Below are 14,285 nucleotides of genomic sequence, written 5' to 3'. Positions count from 1 at the left end.
AAAACACATTTACCTGAAAGCTGTGTTCTTGAAGATTTTCCAAAATATAAATCACACAGTCCAAAAATAATCCTGATAAGTGAATGTCTCTTGAACACGCCATTACCCTAATGCTGACAAAGGACCGGCCTTTTATAACCAAAAGTGGTATTGTATGTGTCAGTGGTGTAGCTTCATTTGGATTTGAGTTTATACAGCTCCTCTCACATTTTTAAAAAAGTTTATTTATTTATTCGTGAGAGAGGCAGAAACATAAGCAGAGGGAGAAGCAGGCTCCATTCAGGGAGCCCGATGCAGGACTCGATCCCATGATCTGGGGATCACAACCTGAGCTGAAGGCAGGTGCTCAACCACTGAGCCACCCAGATGTCCCTCCTCTCACATTTTTAATTGGGGAGAGGTGTAGATTCAAATCATCTCGAATTTTGTACATCAAATGAAACTTTAATACATTTTTTTTTAAAGATTTTATTTATTTATTCATGAGAGACACAGAGAGAGGGGCACAGACACAGGCAGAGGGAGAAGTAGGCTCCATGCAGGGAGCCCGATGTGGGACTCGATCCCGGGTCTCCAGGATCACGCCCTGGGGGTGCTAAACCACTGAACCACCCCGCCTGCCCAATACGCGTTTTTAATTCACTTTTTGTTTTTAACCGCTTTATTGAGATATAATTCATATAGCATACAGTGTACTATTAAGGTTTGCAGTATATCCACAGATATGTCCGAGCATCATCACACTCAATTTCATAGCATTTCATCACCTCTAGAAGAAACCCTGTATCCTCCAGCTCTTGCCCCATTTTCCTCTCACCCCCTAGCCCTAAGCAGTCACTAACCTACTTTCCATCTCAATATAGCCCCCTGTTCTGGACTTCCGTATGAATGGTGTTTCTTGAGTGGCCTCTTACACTGTGTCTAAGGTTCTCCTGCCTGTCACCCTATCAGTACTTCTGCATCTATTCCTATATGATAACAGTTCAGAGTCCTGCAGTTCAGATCTGTGTACAGTGTTATCACACTCTTTTTATGGAAGGTTGTATCTATCAGATGCATTTGGGAACTAAGATTTGGGAATGGTGATGACTAAGGAGACCATGAGGCATAGTAATTGAAAGTAAACAGGTCTGGGGGCTTTTATTGGGAATTTTAAAGAAGAAAACTTTGAAAAGCCATAATCTAAAAATAAGATGCAGAAAGTCTGACAGAAGTCAAGTGAATTGAAAAAAGAAATGGCCGAGCCCTTGGAAAGGTTGTCAGATGGCTCTCCAAGAAGGTTCGAGCTGCTGTGGATGTTAACATGAATGGAGACAAACTCAGGAGTAAGGTGATTTGTCACCTGGATTTCGAGCACCTGGTGTGATCAGCACTACAGGAATGATAAGTAGCTTTTTAATTTCCAAGGGCCAGGTGACTGCGGAGCAGACAAAACAGATTTTTTTATGAAGTAGGAAAAACATTTGGAAAAAACATGTTATAATTTATAGAACATTTTTACTGCTGTTAATTTCCCTTGATGGGGATGAAAACTGGTACATCAGAGGGTGGATATAGAGGAGTTACATTGACATCCAAAACTAGGCTGTATTCTAAGAATTAACGTTAGGAAATGGTCCTCTGCTCTTCAGTTGGAAACCAAGAGTAGAAAGTCTGACACCTTGGGTTTTTCATTGGTTCATTGGTTTTCTTCTTCTTACTTTTATTTTGAAAGGATCTCAAAGTCAGAGAAAAATTGACGGAAATTCGTCCTGTTACTGTTGATGTTAACTTTAGCACTTGATGAATGTGGTGTTTGCCAATCTCCTGCACTATAAGAGGAAGTTTCTGTCTTTCCCTTGTATTTAGTATATACTTTGTGGACAGGTACTTTGCCACTATGTAGCTATCCCGATCCTTGTCAGACTTTCTGTGTATTATGCATATGTATTGGCTTGGACTTCCATGGTGAAATACTATAGACTGGATGACTGGAATAATGGGAATTCATTTGTTACAGTCCTGGAGGCTGGGAGTTCCAGGATCAGGATGCTGGCCGTTTGGTTCCCTGCTGAGGGCCTACATCCTGGCTGGCAGATTTCTGCCCTCTCAGTGTCCTCAAATGGCAGTGTCGGGGATGATGGGGAGAACGAACGTATGCTCGTTGATGCCTTTCCTTGTAATGGCACTGATTCCATCGGAAGAGTCCTCCTCATATGCCCTGATCTAAACCTAATGATCACCCAAAGGTTCCATTTCCATATATCAAAATTTCAGATGCGGTCTCCAACTTAAGAATTTGGGGCGGGGTGTCAGTGTAGCCCATAGCATTGTGTATGTCATCAGGATGGATTCCTCTCTGAGTCCATGGGTTACCCGTTACTGTCAGGATCTATATTTAACACTCAGTTTCCATATTTGGCCAGTGGGAGCTCTTTGATCTTCTGTGTCCTCTTGACCTATGCCCCTCATTTTTTGAACACATCCTTACTTTTTAACAGCAAGTTATTCTTGGTTCATCTGTACCTTCCCTGCTATATTCCTGGATTTGCCACTTCTTCAGGGCACCCTGATCCCTTTTATCAGAGAATGGAAGTTAGAAAGCTAAAATGTGTTCACTGGGTGCACTTGTTGCCTCTGTGATGTCATTTCCAGGCTCTCCCAGGGGACAGAGCTAGGGGTTTTATGTGCACACAACATATGTATACCTGCACATGTGTGCCTGCACCCACGCTGTAGGATATGTACATGTACATACAGAATATACCTACACATATTTTATATAAGCATTTATATATTTTGCATATTGTTAAAATATTTATTTATTTATTCATTAGAGGCACAGAGAGAGAGAGACTGAGACATAGGCAGAGAGAGAGAGTCAGGCTCCATGCAGGGAGCCCAATGTGGGACTCATTCTCAGGATCCCAGGGGATCACGACCTGAGCCAAAGGCAGATGTTCAACCACTGAGCCACCCATGTGTTCCTATTTTGTGTATATTTTTTAGAGATTTTATTTGTTTATTCATAAGAGACAGAGAGAGGCAGAGACATAGGCAGAGGGAGAAGCAGGCTCCACGCAGGGAACCCGATGTGGGACTCGATCCCAGGACTCCAGGATGACGCCTTGGGCCGAAGGCAGGCGCCAAACCACTGAGCCACCCAGGGATCCCCCTATTTTGCATATTTTTATTTTATTTTATTTTATTTTATTTTATTTTATTTTATTTTATTTTATTTTATTTTATTTTATTATTATTATTTTTTTATGATAGGCACACAGTGAGAGAGAGAGAGGCAGAGACACAGGCAGAGGGGGAAGCAGGCTCCATGCACCGGGCGCCTGACGTGGGATTCGATCCCGGATCTCCAGGATCGCGCCCTGGGCCAAAGGCAGGCGCTAAACCACTGCGCCACCCAGGGATCCCTATTTTGCATATTTTTATATCTCAGTATATTAAAAACCAGCAATTCACACCGATATTTCCAATTCCAGTCCAGTCCAGCATCACAAATACATTGATTTTCTCCATTTCCATATTTGTAAGTCCCTTGTCCAGCACTAAGAACATATTTGCTAATGTAACCACCTCCTCTGAATGTAACCCATCATCTGTCACCAGAGTTGCACCCCATCCTCCGTGTAAACACACTCTGGCACCTGGCTTGGCCTCCGATCGCCACCTTTTTCAGCCCCCAAGCTCGGAGGACTGCTCTTCTCACCTCTCTTTGTCTCTGACAGCACACAATAAGCTTCTAGCCTCCAGTCCCTTAGTATGGATCATCACCTACATTGAGCTCCAGCATCACACTCTGAGCTGTCCCCCCTCCAACACTCACAGTCCCCATGGACTTCTGTCTTCCTCAGTGTCATCTCAAGGTTTTAGGGCTAAATTGTAAGGGAAGGTAGGCTAGGGAACTGGAAGGAGAATGGTATGTCTCAGATTTTGATTGATTAATTGATTGTACATCTCAGATTTTTAAATGGAAATGTTGGTAGTTTCCAACTCTGATGAGTCTACACTTAAGGGCAGACACTAGAGGAATCCATGTATGAAAACTCGATTTCATCCAGCATCTGTGCTTTGATTCCCAATCTGGAGCACCTGCAGGATAATTGAGCTGTTTTCCCATGTGGTTTTGGCACCTCGGATCGAGGTGCTTTCTCATTTTGAACGCAGAAGTGAGCACGTGGGGATTGCATGTGTGCAGCTCAGTTTCCTCTGTCTTTACAGACACAGGAGGCCGTAGCACACAGGAAAAAGAGGAGCATATCTTCCTGGGTCTGAGTTTTGGTTTTGCCACTTAAGGATATATGATATCTGGTATTTTACATTCCTCATTGAGCCTCATTTTCTTACTGATCTAACAGGTTTGTGAGAAAGATCAACTAAGATGAGGTAGATAAAGTGCTGGGTGAAGAATTGTAGTCAGAACAACACAGTAAACATTTAGTGAGGCCACACCCTGTGCCTGGCATGCGCTAAGTGCCTTCTATTTGTTACACTTATCACAAGAACCCTAAAAGGGAGCTGAATTTCCCCCTTTGACGGATCAGGAAACAGAGGCTCTAAGAGGGATTTAATAACCCGTCCAAGGTCATTCAGCTTATAAATGGTGCAGCTGGATCTCAAATCCCGGTGCTTGACTCCAGCATTCATATGACTTTGTTAGTTTTGACTGTGGAATGTAATGCCCAAGCTGTGTTTCCTGCACAGGGGCAGCATGGTACCCAGTGCCCTGTGTACGGTACCCACAAGTGTTGGTTGCTCTGAAGGAGCTCAGCTGGAAGAGTGGATGTGATCCTGACAGGTCTAGCTGGGGGAGTTACCTTCACACAGGAAGTATCCTAGATAGTTAGGGGTACTGAACTAGAATATCTGGATTGTGTTAGAAAAGAAAGGCCATGTGAGTAAAATAGTTAAGTATGTTGGCTTTGAAATCAGGCTGTGGAGGTGAAATCACCGCCTACTGGTTATGTGGCCGGGGGAAGTTTCTTTATAACTTGAAGAAAATAACTTCCTTACCTGTGATAAAGATAATAATAGAATATGTGTCATTGGATTGTGTTAAGGATTAAATGAGCTACTACATGGAAGTCCATGATCACTGACTGGCACATGGTAAATTCTCAATGTATTGTTGTTATTATTACATTTGAAATATAACGGAATCTATAGACTTCCGTGGGTTGACCTAGAAGTCCAAGTGCTGTGTATAAAATATTCCAAAGAAGAAACTATATTTAGAATTAACCGCAACTTAGTATAACCTTTGAATTCAGTCAACTATATTTGAATATAATCAATTTATAAATTGGAAACCACCAATATAGTATACTTCCATTATAAACACGAAAAGGGAGAAGACATCTGGTAAATTCTAGTGGTCTGCCAGTTATGAGGATTACCAGTGATCAAATATAAAGAATATCGTATATACTTTATAGAACTAGATCCCTCTTGAAGGTAAGGGTACCCGACGGTCACCACCTGGGACAGCAGTTACCCTAGCAATGCAGCTAATGGAAACTGGATTGAACCCCAACCCACTAGTTTGCTTAGAAAATACTGAGTATATGAAAAGAATACATTCTTAAAATTAAATGCATTATTTGTAACGTTTGGTTGTTTGGTACAAGGGTTCGGCATATTTCATCCACAGTGCAGCTTGGGATTGACAACAGCGGAAGTTAGAATTGAGCATGTATGTAGTGTAGACAGTGCCTTTGAGGGTAGTTTCCACTTGAGAACGTAGCCTGCGTGGAAGCCCTTGACGCCCTTGCCTGAGGCGTGGCTGCCCGTGACGGCTCCCTGTGTCCGCGTGTCTCTGCCCCCAGGAGCCCGGGAAGCGCTCGCAGCTGTGGAGGATGACGGGCGCGGGCATGCTGGCCCACGAGGGCTCTTCGGTGCCTCACAACCCCAGCAAGCCCCCTGCGGCCCGCTCCCCCGAGGGCTCCGCCATCTTGGACATCGCGGGTCTCGCTGCCGTAACCGACAACAGGTACTTTGCTAGGCAACTTTTGATGCGAGCCCATTGCTTCTAAACTCCGTTTCGGTGGAGATTCACACCAAAAAGTGAGTCTGTAAATGAAGTAAGAATTTTTATATTTTATATTGTGTTTTTCTTCAGTGAGAGACCTGTCACATTCCCAAATATGAGTTTTGGGGTCTTTATTTTATTTTTGTTAAGCTGTTGTTGAAATGCCCATGCAGACGTTTAAAAAAAATCCAACAGTAAGAAGGATATGTTATGAAAAAGTGAATTATCTCTTTGCACTAAACCTCCACTCCATTCCTTCGTAGAAGTGAGCAGATTTTTAAAGAATTTTTTAAGAATCTTGTTAAATCTTTTTAAAGCAGAAATAAATTATTGAGAGAATAATCAAATGCGTTTTTATGACCAACGCCTCGGATTCAAATCAGTTATCAGGGACAACTAAGTTACTTGGTAACTAAGTTACTTGATTTGCCTGTGCCTTAGTTTCTCCCCCCCCCCCCCCAGGTTTTTTTTTTTTTTTTCTTGTGCCTTAGTTTCTTTATGCAGTCAGTATATTTGTTTCCAGTTGATACCTTATTCACTTTCAAAAGACTTTACATGACTTTAAAGTGAAAACCCAATATAAAATAAAAGTAATTGGAAATTTAATAGGCAAAGCCTCTTGAAAATATTTTCAGACCTATTTGGCAGACGACCCTTCTCAAACTGATGACAGCTTGTTGCTGTGGGAATGCAGGGACCTGATTATTTCATTTACTGTGAATCCTTAAAAATATTGGAACTCCTTTGTGTGTCCCGTTTGTTGCTTTCCATTTTGTCTTATTCCTCTTCTCTCATTTCTCTCATTAAGAGATACCTAGCTGCCATGGGGTTCAGGCTATCTGCCCATTAATTTTAAGGGTGGAGGATATTGGAAGAAAAAAGAGGAAAACCACAATCCTGATATTCTCTTTAGGCCTAACATATTTGACTCCGAGGACTCACTGCATTTTCCCATATTCCAGATATGAGCCACTGATGCTAAGAAAGCCTGATCGCAGGCGAAGCACAACTCAGACATGGAGTTTCCGGGAAGGAAAACTGACCTGTGGTTTGCATGGGTTGGTTGTCCAGGTCAGTAGTGTTTGACACCCTCAGTTGCAGCAAGCCGTGGTTGAGCCGCCCTCGAAGCAAAGTCTCAATTAAGATACACACATTGAAAAGGGGAAATCATTATAGAACAAACATAGCTAGGAAACTCAAGGAACTTTTGTTGTGCATCTGTGTGTATTTAGGGGGAAATATTCTTAAAATATTAAGAATATGATATATAAAAAATGTATTGGGAATGATTGCCTGTAAGTAATGGGATTTTTTTTTTCTTGGCTTATCTGGATTGTTTTTCTTTGGCGATATAAATTACCTATGTAATTTTTTTTTTTTTTTTTTTTTTTTTACCTATGTAATTTTTAAAAGAAAGAAAGAAAAATGCCAGCTAAAGGTCTACCCCCAACTTCAGCGGATTGGTTTTAGTCCTGTGGAGTTAATCTAATATCTACAACAGACTTTTGTGAAGTGTTCTAGGAGGTGGTGAGCCATCATCATGGGTTCTATATTTTCCAGATTCTGTTTATTTCTGCATTCTTAATGGTGCCCAAATAAGCATTTAATTATTATAGCAAATGTCAGAATGAAGATTGCTGGTCAGTTTCTTTTGTCTTCAATCTGTCTACCTCATGGTAAACTGCCAGGTACTTTCTAAGCAAATATGTGTTTAGAAAATTACCAGGAGTTTGGATTTTCTGCCTTTCTGTCTTCAGGCCAGAAATGAGGCCATGGGTCTGAGATGAGTAGGTAGGATGTTGTCGCAGAGGTTTGGGCATAGAGCTGAACAACATGTGTGACCTGGTGCAGTCTCTGCCTCAGCCCAGGACTTTACCCCAAAAAAAGATACATAGAGCATCAGTCCCTGGCTAGAGGACTCTTAATGTGTTAGTCCCTGGTGGATACCAGCCTGTCCCTTCACAGTGGGAGGAGGTTCTCCAGGGCAATGAGCAAAATTAGAAGGAGCCTCTGCCTGCTGTTTGGTGAGATTTATTTTATCTCTCTTGCCCTGAGCTTTTCTTGTCAAACATAAGCTGCTTGCTTCTATGAGGCACACATCTGGAATGGATTTGTGATTTTCAATTAGCAATACAATTCAGGCTTCTGGAGGCAAGAGAGGGCGCGCTGTAATTGTTGGGTCCTGGGTCTGACCTGGACTTTCCTTCCGGTTTGTTCCTAAAGCCCATGTAATTCGAATTCTCTTAGAACAGCCCTTCCCCCACCCCGCCTCGGAATCCTTTTCTGGTGTTTGTTGTTTCTTGAATCTATTTCATCATTTCTGTGGTTGTGAATGACCCCATAATAACAGTATTTAGCCGAGCAGGGTGTGCTTTGGTTAGGGAAATAAGCTTGTGTCAACCTTATTATTCTAAATAAAGTAATTGAGGGCATTAAACATCTTCTGACACTGCCCTGTTAAGGTTGTGTACACACTTTCTTTCCAAACTTAAAACAATCATAAAAAGCTTTCTCCATGTTGAAATCTCTCCTGTAAACCCAGCTCAGAGTTTCCTTTTCGTTACTCATATTTAAAAATTAACAAAGGGGATTGAGACACTCTAGCCATTGTCTTCTCTAGCCCTGTATCTGCTGTTCCATAGGCACGGTCCAGTAAACTTCCATTTTGCTTGGGGCAAAGAAGATACTTTCCTCCAATGATCTGAATAGCTGGCTCTCAGATGACATTCACCGTTCCCTGTTTCATTTTAGAAGAGATGCCATCTTTTGAATATTTGAGCTGACTCTCCAACCGTAGACCTGTTTGGGGAGGTTTTCAACTCTAGAATTTGCTTCTTATTGGAAAGCTGAATGATAGTTATAATTGATTTATTTTCAGAATGTTTCAGATTTTTAAGCAAACCCAAATGAGAATACTCAGAGAAACAGGACTTTGGTACGTTTTTAAAGCTTATTTTAATGACTAGAAGTTATGACTAAACCAATATACTCTGTTCTTACTCAGAATTCCCTAAATTCATATAGCATAACTTTCCATCTTTCCCAGATAATCCTCCTGGTTTTCATCTTCAGTAAAGCTGAAGAAACAGTAAATACTTTGTTAAAAATTGACCATGACACTTCAAAAGAGAATTTAAATTTGATAACTTGTTTAAAATGACATGTTAAATTGTCAAAGTCAGTGCCTTTCCCTTTTCTTAGACTTCTTTATTCTTTTAGGCCAAAGGAGGGCTTTCTGGTTTGTTTGATGGAGCTGAAGTTGTTCTTGGTCCTGATACTTCCATGGAGCTTTTGGGGCCAGTTCCACCTGAACAACAGTTTATCAACCAAAAAATGAGACCTGGTTCCGGAATGTTATCCATCAGAGTCATCCCAGATGGACCAACTAGAGCACTCCAGGTGATAATTTATCATAAGAACTGATGTGAATCTCACTGTACTTTCCCCCCACACATTGGGTTATTCATTTAACAAATACTTACTGAAACATTTATGTTGGCTATGGGAGTATAATGTCCTTGTTTATAAAATGGGGGTATAAGACCTACTTCATAAAGTTGTTATAAGAATCGAAGTATAAAAATATAAGATGATATAAAAAAGGTATGAGAATTAAAGAAGGCAATACCGAGAATAGTACATATGATTATTTTCAATCATTATATATTGTAAATATTTAAATAATTAAAAATAATAATAAATAAATAATTGATATATTAACAACATTAATAACAAGATACATGAGGTCCTTGGTCAGACAATGACAGTATTGTGTTTTGAAAGCAGGAGTGGAGGGTGTTCTACAGAGTGCACGGGAAGGATTTACATTCCCGGACTTGGAGGCTTCCTAAGAGGAGTAATATTTAAGCTGAGTTTTCAGTCCTTGACTGAAAGGAGTTAGCCAAATCAAAAGGGAAGGTGGAGGATCTGTGCCCTAATAATAGTGCTCATTCAACAGTTATTTACTGAGCATTTCTTAGAGCCAAGCACGATTCTCAGTACTGAGTACATACTACTGAACAAATGGACAAAATTCCCTGCGGTCTTGGAGCTCACATTCTGGAGGGGTAGACAAACAAGAAGCCAACAACGTAATAAATCATATAGGATTTGCAAAGTTGATAAACGAAGGCCTGGAGATAAAAGGGAGTGGCCCAATTGGCACAGAGAGTATGCGCCAAGATAATGCTGGAGACAGAAGCAGGGGCCAGATTACAAAAAGCCTGATAGATGCTACAAGTTATGTGGGTTTTCTGTGACAGTGCAGTCAGGGAATGACACGACCAGAAATTTATTTTACATTGCTCATTCTGTCTCCAACGTGGAGGACTAGAGCAGATGAAAACTAGAGATAGAAGATCAGCTGAGGGCAACTGCAGTGATCTGGATGAGAGATTATGGCAGCCCGTACTGGAGCGTGGCAGGGGTGCTCCTGAAGAGGTTGGCGAGAACCAAGCAGAAATGGGAACTTATCGAGGAGTAGAGTCTGGCAGATGTAGTGATTGATTGAAGGTGGTGAGGATGAGAGAGAGGAAGGAGCCAGGAATAGCCTTCAGGATTCTGAGTTGGGCAACTTGGAGGACAGTAATCCATGTTACTGAGATATGAATACAGAGCTGACTTCTGGGAGAAATGAGGAGTTATGTTTTGGACTTGTTAGTAAATGCTGTCCACATGAAAGTGTCCATCAGTCAGTGTAAATATGGGTCTGACGCTCAAGGGAGAGAGATCTGTACTGGAGATACAGGTTTATCAGGTCACGGTGTAATGAAAGAGCTGAGGGAAAGAGGGAGGATGCTGGTGTGCACCAGTGAACTCTCTGAGGTATATCATAATCCACAATATCTCTTGTACAAGCACTCTTTTAAGGCAAACATTGAATGCAGTGATGTTGAGGTTTGCATACTTTGACTTGACCAGTAATTCTAGATCACCTGTCGATGATGCCTGACCCTCACCATCTGAGGCTCTCATGGTCTAGCGTGGCATTTGCCGTGTAGACTTAAAACCAAGTTTACTTTATTATTACCCAAGTCTTACTTGGCAGTGCTTCCAAAACCCTTAACTTCCATAAGATTATGGAGCAGATAGTGACTTTTGACCTCTACAGTTGATATGGAACAGGTTTCACTGTGGAAGTATGAGCCCTCTTAGTACAGTGTTTTATTCAACTTCAGATAACAGATTTCTCCCAACGGAAAAGTGATCGTTCATCGTATGAAGTGGATGAACTTCCTGTTACTGAACAAGAGGTACAGAAATTAAAGAACCCAGACACAGAGCAGGAATTGGAAGTAAGTTTTAAGTATTGCAAATTCATTTCTTTATCATTAATTTGTTTAGAATTTTGCTCTGTGGTTTTCTCAGTTTTAGACCTATTTTCTCTCTGCCCTTGTGAATTCTAAACATAGCTGTTGCTTCATGGTGTTTAATGTCATCACAACGTGAATGTGTGAACATGTTAATTAAATGACAGCTAAAGTTGAATGGGAGTGTAATAATGATCGCTGAAATAAGATGACAATAAAGAAAAAAAATTGAATTTTTACAGGACTGAGGATCAAGAATAGGCAAACTAGATTTTTTGAGGGGCCCCAGTTTTCTCTTGTCATCTTTCTTCCTCTCTCCCTTGTTTGGGTTTTGGAAAGTGAAAGTTTGAAAAGGAACCTGAGGAGCAGCCCGGGTGGCTCAGCAGTTTAGTGCTGCCTTCAGCTCAGGCCATGACCCTGGGGTCCCGGGATCGAGTCCCACGTCAGGCTCCCTCCATAGAGCCTGCTTCTCCCTCTGTCTGTGTTTCTGCCTCTCTCTGCGTGTGTCTCTCATGAATAAATAAATAAAATCTTAAAAAAAAAAAAGAAAGGAATCTGAGGTGAAGATGAAAATGTACACTTACTGGATATTTATTCAGTGATTTAGAAAAAAATTAAGGCCCTACATGTAAAGCACTGTGTTGGATATTATGGAAGTTCAGTAACTAGCTTACTAAAAAGCTTGCATCCCAAATAGGGAGAAGGATTCTCAGTTACTTAACTGTAATGAAATGCAAATGTCCTCAGTACTCTGAGAGAGGTATTATCATATCCTATCACTTTGGAGTTCTGGGTGGGGTGTGCACTGTGCCCTGAGAGAAAGGCTCCTAGTGAGAGGCTGGAGTTGGATAATATGACTCTTGTCTAAGTGGCTTTCACCTGCTCAGAGGTAAAGTAGAGGGATATAAGGCCATTTATTTTGTACTCTCCTGGCTACTTTGACCTCTTTTTTTTTTTTTTTTTTTTGGCCTCTTTTTAAACTGTCATTGTGTTGTATTTTGGTTTCCTTTCAGGTGCTTGTGAAGTTAGAAGGTGGAATTGGGTTGTCCTTAATTAATAAAGTCCCAGAAGAACTGGTTTTTGCAAGTCTTACAGGAATCAATGTGCATTATACACAGTTGGCAACGAGTCACATGCTTGAGCTCAGCATACAGGATGTACAGGTAATGGAGGGGCGTTTAGAACTTGTTAAATCTCCTTGTGTTCTTACTGAGTACCCACCTAGGTCCAGTGTTTGGTGTCCTAAAAACATTAATGCTTTGGCAGAAATATCTTACTGTGGCTTTCAAAAAAGTATTCTATGAAAATAATTGTTGTTGTCTATGTTTATTTCACCAATTTTTCTATATAGTAGCCAGTTCATCCGTAACTTAGATAATTTAGTCAAAGTGGCGTGGAGGAAGGTGGCCCATGATTCCCCATTTGCCAATAGGAAAAAATAACAGGAAATCATGTAACCATCATTAGGGGAATCGAAGTTCATTATACAGAGAAAAAAAATAAAGGAACTGGACTATGCTTCTGGCCAAGATGTACTAACAGGGGCCAGATTTACTCTTTTACCTGAAGCAACCCCCAAGTTCAGATAAAATAAGGAGACTGCAGGTTTAAAGCACAGTAAACCAGGCATCGAAAGACTGACTCCTGAGACGTGGGGAACAAAAGAGCTGAGCCCTGCATTCACCTCAGTTACTGCCTTGAGAACGTTTCCAGACTATGGCCTTGTGAGGAGGGAGACTGAGACAGAGCCGAGCAGTGTGAATGAGCTAAACAGGCAGAGCAGAGGGATCCAAGACTGAGACATCTAGAGTTCACAGGGTAGCCTACCTGGGAAGAACATGCTGCATGGAAAGAAAGCTCAGGAGATCTGCAGAGGGGTTCCGTGAGCGTTTAGCAGAGGACAGATCAATGATGCATGTAAGGAAACTATCATCTGAACCATCCAAAAGGATCAGGGATGCATCTGCTGCTCACCCAGGGCTGGGGATGGATTTTGTTCCCCTAGCCAGACTGGAAACACTAATAACATATGTGAGTTGGGAAGAATCCTCCAGCAAGTCCTGCCTTTGTAGTGAACTATAATTAGCCCTCTGCTGAGCACTGTTCCAGACCTACCTAACAAATCATAAAAGGAAAATCGGAAAGGGTCGATCTGTTTCCAAGTAATTTAACTGTATCCCTGAACAAAGCTCAAGATTTAATGGAATACAAAAATACCCAGCACCCAGCAAAGTAAAATTCACAATATCTGGCATCCTGTCAAAAATTACCAGGTGTGCAAAGGGGCAGGAAAACACAATATATAATGAGAATAATCAGTCGAACTAACCCAGGCTAACACAGATGTTAGAATTTTCAGAGAGGGACATTAAAACTGTTATTATAACTGCATTGTACATTGTTCTAAAGTTAAGTAGAGACATAGAAGATATGAAAGACTCAAATTTCTAGAGATTAAAATGAAATGAAAACCACACTGCATTCAATTAATAGCAGGTGACACAGTACAGAAAAAAAATTAGTGAACTTGAAGATATAGCAATGAAACGTGTCCAAATTGAAATGCCCAGAGGAAAATAATCCATAAAAAGAAAACGGCATCAGTGGCCTATGGGACAACCTCAAACACCTAACATATGGATAATTGGAGTCCTCGAAGGCTAAGAGTGAGAAGAGGGCATATAAAAAATATTTGAAGAAATCTTGGCCATAAATTTTCCAAACTAAACCCACAGAAGTTCAAGCACAAACCCAAACATGCATGCGTGTGCATGCACACACATGAAGGAAACTATACCAAAGTATGTCATAATTACTCAAAAGCAATGATGATATATCCAGATTAAACAAGACCTGTCACATGCCAGGAGCAAAAGTGAACATGAGACCTGACTTCTCATTGAGAATGATGTGAGTGAGAAGATAGTAACATCTTTAAAGTACTAGAAAAACTG

At 41.1% G+C, this 14,285-nt stretch overlaps 1 protein-coding gene across 1 annotated transcript in view; it reads left to right on the top strand.

Annotated features, from left to right (window-relative positions):
• The window catches only part of VPS13D (vacuolar protein sorting 13 homolog D), a 240,357-nt gene that overhangs the window by 125,762 nt on the left and 100,310 nt on the right, over positions 1–14,285 (top strand). Inside the window, exons 56-60 of the mRNA XM_077899583.1 lie at positions 5,820–5,983; positions 6,985–7,093; positions 9,242–9,421; positions 11,200–11,316; positions 12,345–12,494. Of these exons, the coding sequence (XP_077755709.1) occupies positions 5,820–5,983; positions 6,985–7,093; positions 9,242–9,421; positions 11,200–11,316; positions 12,345–12,494 (720 nt within the window). The remainder of the gene's footprint in view (positions 1–5,819; positions 5,984–6,984; positions 7,094–9,241; positions 9,422–11,199; positions 11,317–12,344; positions 12,495–14,285) is intronic.

This window comes from Canis aureus, chromosome 5 (assembly GCF_053574225.1).
Source record: "Canis aureus isolate CA01 chromosome 5, VMU_Caureus_v.1.0, whole genome shotgun sequence".
Taxonomy (NCBI): domain Eukaryota; kingdom Metazoa; phylum Chordata; class Mammalia; order Carnivora; family Canidae; genus Canis; species Canis aureus.
Note: the sequence above shows the minus strand (reverse complement) of the source record. Positions and strands in the feature narration are given on the sequence as shown.